Source organism: Anarhichas minor, unplaced genomic scaffold, assembly GCF_050575085.1.
Source record: "Anarhichas minor isolate MPS153535 unplaced genomic scaffold, ASM5057508v1 ptg000011l, whole genome shotgun sequence".
Lineage (NCBI taxonomy): Eukaryota > Metazoa > Chordata > Actinopteri > Perciformes > Anarhichadidae > Anarhichas > Anarhichas minor.
In genome coordinates this window covers 3,273,790-3,290,430 of record NW_027466457.1, presented here as the reverse complement: position 1 = coordinate 3,290,430, position 16,641 = coordinate 3,273,790, and the positions used below count along the sequence as shown (strand labels likewise).

The 16,641-nt window shown below is 40.3% G+C and overlaps 1 protein-coding gene across 1 annotated transcript; it reads left to right on the top strand.

Annotated features, from left to right (window-relative positions):
- Window positions 1–205: 205 nt before the first annotated feature.
- Window positions 206–15,205, top strand: nudt4a (nudix (nucleoside diphosphate linked moiety X)-type motif 4a). The gene is made up of 5 exons (XM_076089851.1): window positions 206–464; window positions 10,404–10,514; window positions 12,435–12,479; window positions 12,768–12,855; window positions 14,979–15,205. The coding sequence occupies exons 1-5, from the start codon at window positions 366–368 to the stop codon at window positions 15,203–15,205; spliced, it is 570 nt and encodes a 189-aa protein (XP_075945966.1). The 5' UTR covers window positions 206–365.
- Window positions 15,206–16,641: the final 1,436 nt, after the last annotated feature.

Here is a 16,641-nt window from a genome sequence, read left to right as displayed (position 1 = left end):
ACGTGGGAGCTGGCAGGCAGCTTGTTGCGCAGCTCTCAGGTCAGCTGGTAGCACCTCCGACCACAGATGGGAGCGAGTTTGTTGAATCATGCGTGTTGACAGCGGCACTAAACCACCGTGGTCGGTAAGCCTACAAAATACGACCAGAAGCGCTCTTAACATTGCCCAGGAATGAATGAAGCGAGTGCACGCTTCAGAACTGCGACTATCTGAAGAAGCTTTCAAAGTTGGGAGCATATTTTCGGGAGATTCGCTGCTCTCTCGGACAGCCACTTTCTTCAGCGTCTGGTTGAATCCAGATTTGCGCTTCCACCAACACCCCCCCACCCAAAACAAAATCGGAGACTCGACGATTGGGAACATAAATGATGAAGTTTAAGCCCAACCAGACCAGGACTTACGATGGCGAGGGGTTCAAGAGAAGAGCGGCGTGTTTGTGTTTTAAAAACGAAAAAGAGGACGAGGTAAGAGAGGTGTTGGTGGTCAAACTGTTTGCAGTGGGCATACCAGGCTTTATAATTAACAAAGTCTCCATTTTACCACTGAAGTGTGCCTGTTTATATCATAAAGTAGCCAGACGTGACCACATAACGCAGTGTTTTATTAGTGTGCGAGAGTCACGTCTTTGCCTTTAATTGAGTGCTGGGCAGAGGTGAACATACCTTTGGCTGAAATCCAAAATATTTGACCTATGAAAAAAACGAGGCGTCTTACAAGCTGGCACTCTTTGTAACCGGCTCTCAGCAGGAGACCCATCAATTTCATTTCCTGTCTAGGAGGAAATCCAGATAAGTCATAATTCATAAAGACAAGGCATCCTCATTGTGTCCTGGCAGCGCACACTGTGCTGGCACGAGGGGCTGTCACTGACAGTGCTGCACCGTCAACAATGTATTTGGTTATTTAGTTCTTCAATGTGCACCTTCAGCCTTTAAATACCACTTTATTTTTCAAATATTGCATCTATATCAGTGCACTATAGGGGGGTGTTTGTTTTCTAACTTGCACTGGCATCAGCTGATGTGGTTGTGGTACAGGGTCATTTCCGTATCAACACATGTCATTGTGATCACTGATCCTCTGCTGAGGCACCACGCAGCTCCCGCACTCTGCTGCTGCTGCATTTCTTTTTTAGTACGATCGCAATGGAGTGCTGCAACAATTCTCTCATCAATTCTTATGTAGCCGGTATTAAATTAGGTGTCATACAGTATAATTAGCATATGCAGGACTTGGCCTACATCCGCTCAGTTTGCACACACCGGCTCAAAAATGTTTACCTTTAACCCAAAGAAGGGTGATTCTACAGTCCATCATCAAATGTGACATGTTGCCTCAAATATTAATATCAAATGCATCCGGCCAACTAATGTGGCTCATGAGGAACTTTTAGATCATTTCAAATGGTTACCCAGGCGAAAAAAAAATGTACTTTTTTGTATTTAAAATATACTTACATTTTCAATAGTACACTGCAAATATACTATCAAAGAAGTGTACTTTCTGCAAATATATAAAAAGTATACAAAAGTCACGCTTTCACCTATTTTCAAAAATCAACTTTTAACACACTTTAAAATAATTGTACTGTAGTATACTTTCAAGAAATATCTTATAAGAAAAATATACTTTAAGTGAAAGTTCTGTGCAATTACTAAAATGGATTTCTTTGAACTTTGTTTTCAAACATATTTTTGGTATATTTCAAAATGTATGCTATAAATTCCATTGAAACAATGTATTTAAAGCACATTTTATGAATATAGATTTAAAATACAGGTGCACACTAGAAAATATGAGCGTTCTGCTGAACTGTGGTGGCATCCCCGACAACAGTCTGTTGTATCTTTTGAATAGTTTGGCGCCAAGTCACTGACCAATCAAGTGCAGCATTTTTGTTGATCACATCCAGCCAATCAGAGCGACCGACGTTACTCGTTCGTTGCAGCCTAGCTAGCTTACCCACGTTAATGCAGCTCTTCAGGTGAGGAGGACATGATGCCGTTTCAATTCGCCATATATTACTTATGTAATAAAACACTGAAAGTGGAAAGTACTTCTTTACAATAAAGCCGACCAATTGTATCAAGTGACGTCACAGCCTGACCTCGATGAGGACGATAACTGGATTGAAATCAAATGTCCGACGAGAAAAGAACCGGAGAAGACAGTGGCCGCGAAAGTCCTGCTATTTGGCGGTGAGTTTGGAGTTCACATTTTTCTTTTTCAGCTACTAGTTAACTCCTTAATTGTCTTGTTTTGTCTGAAGAACATGAATGCTTAACTTTTTTATCTGTTCTCGTTTTATCAGATTCGTACAAAGAACTTGTCTCAAAGAAGAATTTATTCATTCTTGGCAAAGACATATGGGCAGAGGAGGAAAGCAGGAGTGCAGGCATGAAAAGAAAATGTGTGAGACCGAAATCTTGGAGCCTAAAAAAAGCTGTGCGGGTGAGTGAATATTGATTTGTACGAGTCGTTTTTGTGACGTGATAATTCAATTTATATTTTTGCTTTAACTTTATATGTGTACCCTACATGCTGATATGCTAGCTCAAATACTCTGGTAGCTAGCTAAACCTTCGGCGCTCTCTTGTATCCAGTAGGAGCTGGCTCAAATCGTAGCAGCGGCAACACGTAGAGGCACTTCCTGTTGCAAGCACTTGTCGCGGCAGTTTTCCACTGTTTGTGGCAGCACCTCTCCCAAACAGTGCTGCGGCAGTTTAGCCTTTATTTTTCGTTATTTGACAATATGTGACAATACATTAAGGTCCTTGAAGGTATGACTGTTGGTAGTTGTAATTGGTTTAGTAAAAAATGACGAATTGTAATAGTATGGCTACTCGTTTTTATTAAACTAACTCACTTAAAGGTATACTCCCTCTTGTGGCCAAATGGGTCAATAACGCTTGTCTTTAATATATACTTGATGTTACTCTACTGAATGGAGGCTCTGTGAAAAATGACACCACGTTCCTTTTGTCTTCCCCAGCATCGTCTGCTGTTCAAGTTCAAATGTGTCAGAAATAAAGTGATGGGATTTACTAGGTTACATGTGTCACACATCAGTCATGTGAATTAGTAGAGAGTGGGAACCTCCACACCACTGGTGGTACCGCTCCATAGAGGGATGTACAGACTACTAGCACCGTTTTAAATAATGAAGCACATTGTATAATTATGTGAAAAACGTCTATTAATTCCTAATAGGTAGGTAGAGATCTTCCAACTGTATATTAATGTGTTCCATTGATTCTCTCATATACAGCACGCCTTGGCTGGCAGCACAGTCACGGTTTTGAAGAGGGCCTTCCTGCGACTTAATCGTTCCCGCATGACCCTTTTTTGCCAGGAGCTGGCTGCCCTGGTTTTCACGAAGGATGTCCTTGCACTCTCCGCCCTGACTGGGAAGTCTGGGAAAGAGGGAACACCGAAAAGACAACTGGACGTTGCCAAAGTGCAGGCCATAACAGGTAATTGTCTTGAGTCGTATGTAGACAATTTAAAGCTTCTGCGATTTATAAAGCAGCAGGATCACATGTTCGTGGTAAACACACCACCAGTGATGAAATATACGTTTGACCTGCACTGGTAGGAATATTGGCATATCATATTGATATAGTTCCTCAATATTAATCCTGATTTACTGTTCAAAAAATAATATTGGTTCAACAGGATTTCCTGTGAAGTCAAAATAGAAGAAAATGTTGTATGAATATGCTGTGTGACATCATTTCTCGTCTCTTCTCTTAACAGATGCTGTTATAGAAGAATTTCCACAGACGAGAGCCTCGGACGTGCGAGCAGCCATCAGAAGGAAATGCAACAATGAGCAGTTCAACAAAAGGAAATGAACATGTTTCAATTTCAATTTAGAGAGCGAGAGTCTGAAGCGGTGCAATTTTTGGATGGTTCTGTGTTTTATTCTGAAACATTCTGTTTTGTTTGTACCATGTAAACTTAAAATTGTTTTGCTCTCTGTTCAATATATTTTCTTTTATTTCTCAAAAATGCACTATATTGCAATTGTTTCAAAGTGTGTTTTAAATTGTTATAAATATATTATATATATATTTTAATAAAATATATTTGAAATTCAATAAAGTGTTTTTGATTACTATCTGGGAAGTTCATTCAGCATTTAGGATACTGGTAATACATTTGTAATATTGTAATGTATAATAGTATGTAGTGTACAAAGTAATATAGCTTTAGAAAGTGCTTTCTTAGTAATTGGAATAAGCCAAAAGTATAACTTTTGGTATACTATTACCACAATATCAATATATTAATATTGTATTTGCAAAACACTCATAATATATTTCAAATATACTTAAAACACACAAAAAGTATAATTTAAGTTAGCTATCAGCATGTATATTAGTACATACACAGTCATATACTTAAATTGTACTAAGTATACATTAAGTTGTTCCAATTTAGCACACAAAATAAGTTGTTCCAAAATAGCACTCTTTAAGTATACTTATGATTAGTAGGGCTTCAAGTATACTCAAGTATGCTAAAATTAAATATATATACATATATATACATATACATATACACATATACATATATATATACATATACGTATACACATACATATATATATATATACATATATACATATACATATATATATATATATATATATACATATACATATACATACATATACATACATACATATATATACATATATATATATATATATATATACGCTGACATTACAAATGGCCAGCTTTAAACGTGTCTCCCATTAGACTCATTCTGCAGCTGACATTAAGTCTTAAAAAATAGCATGTAAGGAGTGCAGTCATTTTCTAGAACATACATTATTTTTAATTTGATGCTGCTGAAATTATTGTTATTATTTTTTAGTTGGGGTAGTAATTAAGACTCCATCAATATGGAGGAAGTTATACATTGGGGGCGGGGGTTGCCTGGTCACGTTTGCCCAGTGACGGCGGCCCATGTCAGGACCACATGTGATAGGGGGAGTGGGGTCGTAGGGAGCTGGTTGGGTTGAGTGTTACACTGTGTGCTAACCACCAAGTGACCTATCAGCTGCAATTTATAGAAACAAGGTGCAGGTTTATAGAAACAATTTATAGAAACATGGTGTCCCCTGACAGATTTGCTTTCCTGCTCCTCGTGCTCCCACCCTTTCCCCTTCCCCCTCCCTCTCTCTCTCTCTCTCCTACGTGTCTGGGACAGAGTGCTGATATATGCTGAAAGTCACTTTGATTATTGCTGATTGCACTTTATGTGGCGAACTATCCATCCAGGCTGCATGCCGGGTGTACAGTCACTTCCTCAACATGCTGGAGTCCAGAAGGACAGGAACAGGTCTGCAGATCAAATACTAGACAGGAGTACTCAATATTGTCAGAACTCAGAAAAAAAAATCATGTAATCCGTACATCATCATAGTTGCTGTCACTGACATATAAAGTATTGTTGGTAATTATGCCGTAAATAAGAAACATGTCTCCAATTAATCAGTGTTCTTATAGTAGAATGCACTCTTACTACAAACATATAATCACATTTGGGCATTTTGGCTCGGCAATATGGTAAAAATCTGTATATTATTAATATCAAAAATGTCACAAACTTAGTTAACAAACTTAGTTAAACTCACATACAAAGAGTCAGTTTTATGCGTTCCATCAGACAAAATCCTTCACCCTCAATAAAGTAGAATAAGAACGCAAGTAGCTATTTTATTTTTACAATCTGCTCAGAATAATTCATTTGAAAAACAAGCAGCAGTCAGCCAGCATGTTCATGTCATCAGTGTTGGGAACGTAGAGGAGCGTGTTTGGGTTATCAGCATCTAAGAAACTAAATTCTTGACATCAATAGAATTATTAATGTCAGTAACAATTATTAATGATTATTAATAATAACGGGGCACCACCCTGCGAACAGGGACCAATAACCAAACAATAAAACTAAGTCTCATAATTAGCGTTCACTCATAATGTCAATAGTCTGAGTACTATTACACATTCAGAGTGAAAGTGAAGGTTTAAGTTCGAGCACAGGCCACTACATCCAGTTATTATTACACACATATGCACAAGTAATCACAGACGACTGCTCTTTAAAATATAACAGAGTTTATTAAATAAAATAATAAATGATCAAATCAAGTAATATCAAAATCAACAAACACTATCATACAATTATATGTCTAATACCTAAAGTCAAATGAATAAAGTGGGGTAAGGATATGTATATAGATATATGTACAGGTGTGAGTGTGTGTGTGTGTGGAAACAAAAGGGGGGGGGCTACTCAAACAGTGATGGTACGTAACCTAAAAAGGGGCGTGTGAGCCTACAAGCAAAGATGGCGGAGTCTATTGACCCGCGACAAGATAGCTGAGAGGTGGCTACGTGTAACCACGTGGGACGGCGCACAATGTGGGTTGGGACAATAGATTACGCGACCACGTGTCTGAGAGGTTCACCCAAAATCAGTGAATCTAACTATGTGTGTGCGGGTTAGTAGGAAGAGAGGGAGAGAGAGAGAGAGAGAGCGAGCGAGAGAGACAAAGAGAGGAGCTCTGAGCGCGGTGCTCGGCGCTGCAGTGAGAATGTGAGGAACAGCTGATCACTCGTAAACTCTGCGGTCGGATTCTGAACCGACCGGTCACGCTTGTACGGTGATAGTTGCGGTTCTAGATCTCCCTCACAGAGCCGATTTAAAGAAGAGAGAATAAAACCAAAAACAAAATAAAAGAATCCCCAAAACAAACACATCTTTATCACTGCGGTGAGATGCGAGTATTGCTCTCTTATCACCCCGAAACTCGGGTCGGCGAGACGAGGCTCCGCCACCGTGGTTTTGGTCTTTGAAATGATAAAATCACAACCTCCACATCCACGAGCAGCGACGGATCTAATGCAAACAGTTATAGCAGGAAATACACAATATAACGGGACTCCGTGGTCCGCGATGCTTGCGCAATAACACGTTATAACACGACCGTAACTTAACGTAACAAGATACAGGAATAACAACGATATAACGAATAGGCTAAATTAAGCTAATGCTATGCTAAGCTAAGCTAGGCCCAGATACCAGTAACTTTTACTTGTAGAAGCTTTGTTCGGTGGGGTACGTTTCCCGTGGTGGGGATCACTCGGTCCTCGAGTAGCCGCTGGCTCTCGGTGGCGCGGCCTCGGGGCTGGCTGGCGCAGACTCGGCCTCCTCGCTGCAGAGAGGGGCTTTTTAACTTCGGCTGAGGGACGAGGTTTGGGTCGTCCTTCCCGGAAATCTTCGGCGAGGAACGATTGTTACCTTCTGCCGGCGGTGTGTACACAAAAAGGGTGGGAGAACGGGGCATAGAAGTTATCCGTTCTCGCACTACAGGATCCAAAACTCAAAATAAAACACAGTCTGTTCGACCAGCGAATGTTGCATGTGACCTGATAGGATTTGATGAGGCCGCGGTTCCTCGTGGATCTTCTTGTCCCCTGGACGAGTCCGGGGTGAAGAGAGCCTTGTGGATCTCCTTACACCAGCGGTGTCTGGACGGAAGAGAAAGAATTCTAGCTGTGCTCAGGCTTATAAACCAGGTGGCACAACCAGTGGGGGGGCCCTTTCTTGGCCAATGAGGGACCAGCATCAGGTTTCTGCTGGAGCTGGGGGGTGTGGTCATCCGGCATGAGGTTTCTTGTAGACCCCATGTCAGGCGTTTTGGTGAAAGGAAGGAACATGGCTGCTCCTTTGTTTGAAAAGCAGTGTGAAGGTCTCAGCCAGCCAGGACAGCAGGGTCAGATCCCAACAACAGTATGTTTTCGCTGAAAGTCAGTTAACAACAACGCTTTACGTGCTTGCTTTGGTTTGCATTTTACTGTACAGAAGTTCATATTAGGCCAATCATCTGAGTCACTCCACCAGAAATAGAACTACATTGATTTTTGAAATGTTGACACCTCATTCATTTAGCGTAGCATGAGTATAACCTCTGTCATCAGTGTCTTAGCTGGATTGTGATCAGGTGTTGATCACCTTAAAGCTGATGTGGGTCTGTACAGTCAAAGCTCCTCCTCCCTCTGAGCTCTCACTGAGGTGTGTGCTGCCTGTTGGGGTCATTAACCTCGTCTGCTAAGCTCTCTAGTTTTCATACAGAAAGGCGACTGCTGATCTGGTGGTTTTTGAAAGCCTTTTGGCTGTGTGTGTGTGTGTGTGTGTGTGTGTGTGTGTGTGTGTGTGTGTGTGTGTGTGTGTGTGTGTTGTGTACATTTGTGTCAGTGAGACAGCTACCGGTGTCTCTGAAGCCCCCAGGGCCCTGCGCTATCTGTGGGGCTTTTTACAGGGCAGAGATCCAAGGGAGGCTGCTCTCGACCTCCACAGCGATTAGTTTACCACCTCATCATCAGCCGTCACGTAGCAAACGCTTCACACCTCATCAATGTCACATACGCTGCAACACTCCTATTTGACATTAAACAAAATGAGCACAGTGCCTATATTTCTTGAATTGGTTTAGATCACTTTGTAGCGGTCAGATTTTTTACTTTGACGTTATTGTCAAAAAAAGCCAACTTCAATCTACTTTGACTAAATTTTGTGAGACAACAAAACATGAAACTTCCAGGGGGGGGGTACTTTGTGGAAAGAAATTCACTCCGTAAAGTTCTGCTTCATTACTTTTAAAGTAAGGAATCAAGGTAGGAAGTGGAAGGAATGCCTCAAGGAATGAATCATTCTTTTGCATCCTTTTTGGCCTCTATTTTTAATAAAATTGCCCATAATCATTTTCTAATCGTAAAGGTAATGTGTTGCTTATTTAAAATGGCTTCATAAAGAGTAGGGTTGTGAACCAGTGAGGTAAAGATCTAACTGCAGATTCAGTTCCCTGACTGCGATATCACATGACAGCAGAATCACTCGTACCTTCTAACTTCGCCTGTCGTCCATACATAAATATCGACAGAGTTGCCTGTGTTAAGAATAGGTTACGCAAGAACAGAAACACCCAACATGCATTTAAGCAATTACATCAGTGATCCAAAGCAGGAAAACAGGAGCTCTTTGTTCATTTGAAGTCGTAGTTTTAAAGTGTGCTTATTAATAACGGGGTTGGTGACTGAATAAGCTAAGCGAACAGTAAGAGTCCTGAGATTTCTTGCTTTTATCTTCCTCCTGACCTGGCAACAGGGTTGAGTTACAGCCAAGCCAAGTCACACAGCAGGAAGTTCCACTCATCATCACAGTCATTTCTGGGCAATACAGTCCACCTCTAACAGCAGTGAAGGTGTTCTCATTAGTGCTCTTCACAAATCTGCCATGCTTCCACTCTCGGGTCTCAGAAGGAGTGCAGACGCATCTTAACGCTGGGAAAGCTCTGCTGGGACAGTCGTGTTCACCTATAGAATAACATGAAGTGTGTAAGCTGCTTGTTTTTCATCAATCTTTGCTGTCAAAGAGAGCTATTACTTACGTGTCACGTGTCCAAAAGGATTTGGAACTATTCACACGTGAATTTGATGTGGGTCAGTGTGATGCCAGAATAGGGATTTACGGTCAAGTGACTGCATCTCTTGAGGGGCACCGTACTCAAAAAAGACCAAACTGCATTTGTTTGAGGTCAGTTAAACATAGTGTGTGGCTTTTGGTTTGATTATTTCAGATTTGACTGCAGATTTGTCAGCTCTTTTTGTCATGTTTTATAGCGCCTCGCCTTATCGTTTGTTTATTATTGTTACTTGTGGGACTGTTTTGGTGAGTTTATTATTTTAATTCCGACTGTGGACAAACTCAGTTTTACAAATCAATATCAATTAGTTGACAAAACATGTTAGTGTAATGCGACTATGAATGTCTTTGGTCGAGGACTGTCCTACTGTATTCTATTTTTAGGTTGTTGATCATCATACTATTTAATTGTTTAGTGTTATATACATAATCCACCTAAAATGTGAGGTATTCCTTCCTACTTCTTTTATTGTGTCCTCCTGTGGTCCCACATGCTCTCAGGCAGGTAAAGTGAGTTCTAGTGTTGGGAAAGTGATACACACACACACACACACACAGCAAAGGTCAATCTAAAGGTGTCTGCATGTGTTTTTCTTGTGTATCTGTTCGCGCTTCTAATTCGGAAACATCCACCGTCTGTTACCCTCATTCACTTATTTTAATTATGCGGTAAATAGTGTGACATGCTCAGCAGCCCAATCCACACCACGCTCATCTTGCAATAAGTAAATGAAGTGAATGACATGTGAGATGTTTAATACACATCCTGCTGAATGACTAGCACCACACTCAGCCGCCACCAGACACCTATAGTGGTGACGGACTCTTAACATGGGCATGCCGTTGGCGTGTTTTTGGCACCCTGAACTCAGCAGCAGGGACCTGACGAGGGCCTTTCTCCTTGGCAGGTGCTACTGGTGAGCAGCAGTCGCCATCCAGACCAATGGATCGTGCCAGGAGGAGGCATGGAGCCCGAGGAGGAGGCCTGTGGGGCCGCCGTCAGGGAGGTCTACGAAGAGGTAAGCTCATCCACGGGAAAAACGGGCACAAACATCATGGAACTGTTCTTCGGCACTGTGTGATATTAACGTTGATAAAAAAAACAGAAAGCTGGTTCAAATATGAAGATGTTTGATAATGCAATAAAATACAGCAAAACCACAGGTATGACTCTGGAACCTTACATAACACTAGAAAAAATGCTTTAAGGAAAAATTCACCATCTTTTATGTGGATGTCCAATCAGTGTCGGTGGTAGATGTAGTGCAAAGAGAACAAGGAGGTTCCCTTTTTTGTGCGACATGTAGAGCTCGCCCCCCTGGCTCACTTCATACATCCATGAGCTACTCAGAGAAATCCTAGCTGAAACAGCTTGTAGTTCTTCCTGCCACCGACTACGTCACTGTCGCAAATAGCAGCACTGGATGCAGGAAGAACAACCGATTTTGCAAATGAGACACCGAGAACAGCAGGATTTTTTTTTTATATCCCTAACTTGGATAGATAGAGATAAGGTTGAAAAATCGAAGAATTTTCCCTTTAATTGACATGTCTGTATTGCACACTGAAAATTATTTGTTTGTATTCAATTCATTTTGAGAGGCTAGAAGCATAGACGCCTATGATCGTTATCATAAACATTAAGCGAGTATAGCAACAATTTTTGAAAGTTATAGTTATAGCCAATACTGAGGGATAGAAGTATTTGGCAATGATGCATTCATTGCCAGTCAATTGTTCAGTGGTTTGTTCAGCGGGTGCTGCTGGTAGTTGGAGTGCAGTGCGCTGTGATCCTCTGCCTTGGATAGAAGTGTGCTGCCAGTTTTGAAGTATGGCAGTGACATTTGGGAAGGGTTTCCAGTTACCCATATCCTCTGCCTCCCAGACCAGACATGTACCTGAATATAGATGAGCTGCAAACCAACTACTGAGGCAGGCTAACAATTCAAAATGTCATGTTCAACTCGTGTGAGATTTGTCCATACTATCGGAAGATTTTCAAATTCAATTGCTATTTTTTTCCATATGATCACTATAACAAAGCAAAGATAACATTTTGACAGAAGTGCTGGAAAATGTTCTACTTATACAACCTTTTTTGGTTTGTTGTCCATTAGTATAGACAATAGCTGTGTCTCAATTCTCCTCTATCAACTCTTTTGAGTATGTAATGTGTTCACACTGAAAAAAGGACAAAAGTCAAAAGCATGCATACTGAAAAACAAGCTTGATTTTTGAGTGTGTTGCTGATGTGGACCATTTGACCACAAAGCTATGAACAACGGAAATTAAGGAGCTGCTTGTAGCTGCACAAAATTAAAATAAATGGCAAATTGTGGTTAAACTGCTCCAGAAAGATCTTGGAAAACATGCAAACAAGTAGTTAAAATATACGAGTTCCATTTGTTCAGTTTAATGTATGAGAATGTCTTGTATATTTACTGCAAAAACAATATTATATAAAGTCAAGTAGGAGATATACTGTACACAATCGCTATGCAGTATGGAATTGGCAGCAATGGTCTCTGTCTGTTGTGGGTTCCAGACGTCCTAGTTGATCTGAGTTATGCCACACAGCAAAGGCCGAACAAAGCCAGGAGCTCCTGCAATGTTCTTGTGTTAAGTCCACCTGTCTCGTCATCAGACCATGTTTAGGTCTAGCTGGTCACCTCGGCTATACGCTGCCTCACGAGCTTGCGGAGATGCCATGGTACTGCGCCGCAGGGTTACCGCTCCTATATGGGACAACTGATCAACTGAGAATGTGCATACAAATCACAACAGAGACAAGCTGTTCCTAATACCAGGTCACATGTCACAAGAAAATATCGCACAGTGAAAGGTTTGTTCGTAAGAATTTGTGAAAGAAATCGACAGTAGTGTTCAGTATCGGCTGTGTGTTGAATGACTCCTGGTTCTTTTTCTTCATGCGTGTACAGGCGGGTGTGAAGGGCAAACTTGGCAGACTACTCGGGATTTTTGAGGTAAGCTTGTCAAACTCATGGGGAATTATAATATATTCTCACATGGCGTACAACTCACGATATTACACTGATTCAAGTCTTGTATCAGCTTAGCTGGTAACCCTACTATCACGCCTAGGGTGCTTATGTAGGCTTGCCTCCTGCTTTTGTGCCAGTGTGTTAAGTTTTAAGAAACTGAGTACTGTGTTAACATCATGTCTTTTGTTGTGTATGAAAGCTTTGTTTGCATTGCATTTACACAGTTTATTGCAGTGATGTGAAGAAGTGTCTTCGTCTAAACCTTTGCAGCAAAATAAAGACGGAAAGCACAGGACGTACGTCTTCACCCTCATAGTGACGGAAACACTGGAAGACTGGGAGGACTCTGTCAAAATTGGTACGTCTCGACGTAGGAAAAAAAACAACTTCTGCAAACTAAATTACCTTGATTGAGGTTATCAAACCCATACATTTTGGTTTTCAGGCTAATTAAACACTGTCATTACACAGATCATGATACTTCTGTGCATAATCATAATTGCATACAGAAGTTATTCTGACTCAGTTAAATGATGTTTGAGAAAGACTGTCAGGGTCTCCAGTCGGACACTGGGACACATACTTATCCAGGAAGTCAAACCACCCGATCTACAGTGTTACAGTCCTACAGCACCAATGTGTCTTCCTAAATGAACTACCACTACACAGCATTATTGATATTTTATCCCATTTTATCGTCAATGTTCTCCTAAAACGTCAGGAGGCGTCATATAGGAGATAATTAATAAGAGCCTAAGTGATTAGTTGAACGACAGAAAATTGATCTGCAACTATTTTGATAATCCATTAATCGTTAAGTCATTTTCCAAGATAAAACATTCTCTGGTTCTAGTTTCTCAGTGCTGAGGAGTTTGTGCTCTTCTTTGTTTTATTTGATAGTCAACTGAACTTCAAGATTTAGGACTTCTGGTTGGATAAAACAATATATCTAAAGATGCCACCCTGGACTTTAGCATTTTTCTGTATTTCAGACATTTTTCAGTTCAGATAAAATTGATTATGAAAATGATCATCAGCCCTAGAATTCATATCCTTTCCCTCATTGCTTACTTTTGCCCCATAAAATTGAAAAATAAAGTTGCCCGTCATGTGGATTATGTGTACACATGTGATCACTATTTGTTTTTAATATGTTTCGTATTTCAAATCGAATGCTTTTATTGGAATCTAGTAACTCAAAATGTAACTATTGCTAGTCTGGGAAAAAAAGTGGTTGTTATAATTTACCCCCTTCACCAACAAAGAGTTGAGTCACATGGGGGAGGAATGTTTGTTGTTCTCATCACTCACCACAGCCCCCTCCTTCCTTTTCTTCTCTGGTCTAATTCACTCTCATCCTCAACTGAAAGGCCAGTGTACTTCAACATGATAATAATAATAAAGATAATAATAGAATTCCTGTACCGAAATGCTGTTTGGAATAGAATTGGAGGAAATAATGGGTTTGCATTATTAATAACTCCCAGCTGACGGTTTACGGGACACATTGTTTTTATGGAAGGTGCTTTTCTTAGGAAGGTTTTGTGACATGAGGGCTTCATAAACACCAACTGAAGTAGGTCAGGAATGTCCATTTCCACTCTGACTTGAGTGTTGAAACATGTGCTGAACAGTTTATTCTTGAGCGTGTTGTATACTATTGTGGTTTCGCAATATTTCGCCGTTTGAGCAATCTTACTCACCGCTCAGTGAGACGCTCAGTAACGCTGCTTAAGAGTTTTAGTGAAGAATGTCAGCGTTATTAGAATTACTTACGGTCAACAAATCATGCTCAATTTATGCTAAACTTAATGAGTCGGAGTAACAGATCGAGAAGGAGAAAAGGTGAGAAAGTGTGCCATGCTGAGGCATTCATAAATAACAAGGATTTGGCAGAAATTACCCAGGAAATTACACGCTCAAATGAAAGAAAAGTTCAAAACAGTCTTCAGGCAGGAATGCATCAACCACAAATTGATGGCTAACAAGTCAACTTGAGACATACTAAGGTGTAAATTTGTCAGTAAGAAATAAAAATATATAACAGGATTTACCTCTGGTTTCTTGCATATCTTTTCTCAAGCTTAAACACTAAAGCTAATTAAGAACACTGAAGTGAAAAATATGAGTGATGGCAGTTCAGATTATTATTATCTATATATTATCATCCATTGTGTATTCATTGTGTAGTTAAAAAAAGGTCAATATGCTTGAAACGGAGTGCTTGTTCGATCGTCGAACAGCCTCTGAAACCCATCTTACCGCACCTTTCCAACATCTGAATAGGGAAGGCCACACCAAGGCATCCAACAATTGTTTTTTCCCAATCAAAGCCGAAATGCTGACAGACTCAAAACCACATGGTCTCAGGTTCAATACCAACAACGTTCAGTATAATCCATGGTTGTTGATAAAGGTTCATTGAGCGCAACACCAAACATCTGATGATCAGTCCCTGTCCTCCCTTGAATGTTTTCGCAGGAAGGAAGAGGAAGTGGTTCAAAGTTGATGAAGCCATCAGGGTGCTGCAGAGCCACAAGCCTGTCCATGCAGAGTACCTACACAGGCTCACAAGCACCCGTAAACCCCCCTGTGGTCCTGTGTGTAGCCCGACTAATGGCAACACCCCGAGCTCCCAAGTGACGGACAACAACACGTCTCACTATGTTGTTTGCTCCACACAGGGCTCAGATCTAGCCAACAGATAGGACCATCGCCACCAGCAGCAAGCACTTCTTTTGAGAGGACAACGCGATGGACATCTGGGAAAGACTTCTGCTTTGATTGCATTACTAAAGCAGCCTCTTAATATGTACAGTATGGACTTCCTTTAAGTTGATTTGAAACCCATTTTTAGGGAGTGCCAACAGGTTTTCCAAGTATATTTAAGATTTTATATGTATATTTTTTAATAAATCTCAACAGCTAATGGAGGAAATGTTTCCTTTAAAAGCATTCAGCTTGAGATGGATTTTCTCAGTGAGCTGCTTCTGCAGTGTAGGTCCTGTTTAGCCTTTAATGCAGAATATTTTACCAGCAGTGCACACAAGTATTTGCTCTTAGAGGAAGTCATACCCCCACAGTGACTCAGTGCCAAATAATTCCCCTCTTCAAGATGTTTTTGAAGAGGAACGGTTACATGTGAATGAGTCACTTTTTACAATTCATTTTTTTGTGAATTGTTTGGACACTTTTTGGGAAGCAAAACCTAATGTCACCTGACTACATCTCAAGTCTTGTGAGGTATTTCTGTATTTGTATAAGTGTGAACAACATTGCTCCTCCTATAATTACCAGTTTACAAGTACACACAGTGTTATCTCTAATCACTAGTAACAGTGTAACGCTGTCATAAAGATTAGGCTTTATACCAGCCACCACACTAAAATAGAGACTTCAAGCATACTTTTGTTTGTATATATAGTTAATGTTGTCAGGCTGAATGTTAAATTGAACAAAGAACAGCGTATTGGTAGGTAGATAAATACCAGCTGCTGTATAATGGAACGGAGCTGCAGTCAGCAAATTCAAAACTAGCAAATGTGCCAAAGTTCATACAATAATTAATACATGTCTGCAGAAGACACTATGATTATTAAGTGCATTTGACAAATTGTCCTGTCAATGTTTGGGCTGAGAGGCCTTTTGTTTTACCGGAGAATTACAATGTGCTTTAGTCTGAGTCTTCTAAGTGCCTTCACAAACAATAGTGTTTAGTTGTGTTTAGTTTCTACTAGACACTTTACACCCAGCAGCCCTTACTGGAAGCAGTACAATCTGCACTTACACACAATGTCGATAGCAGACCCTATTTTTCTTGGCTGTGGTTGGATTCCAACAATTGGATGTTGAAGGAATTGTTACAATTTCATGTACAGTATTTAGTTTGCATTGATTTTATTTATTTGTTTCAAAGGGAAACACTCCCTCCCATCATGAACAAGAAACTATGACCGGAAGTCATAGTCAGTGTGCCAGACTTCTTTTGTCAGTGCAACGTATGTTATAAACTCAGTTTATTGAATATCATTGGCTCTTCTTGATAAATCCTTTTTTTTCTATTTGTTTTTGTGACTGGAATTTTCTGCAGTGTGCCATGGTGTTGTATATAAAACCTTTAAATTAAAAAAAAAAAACGTTTATT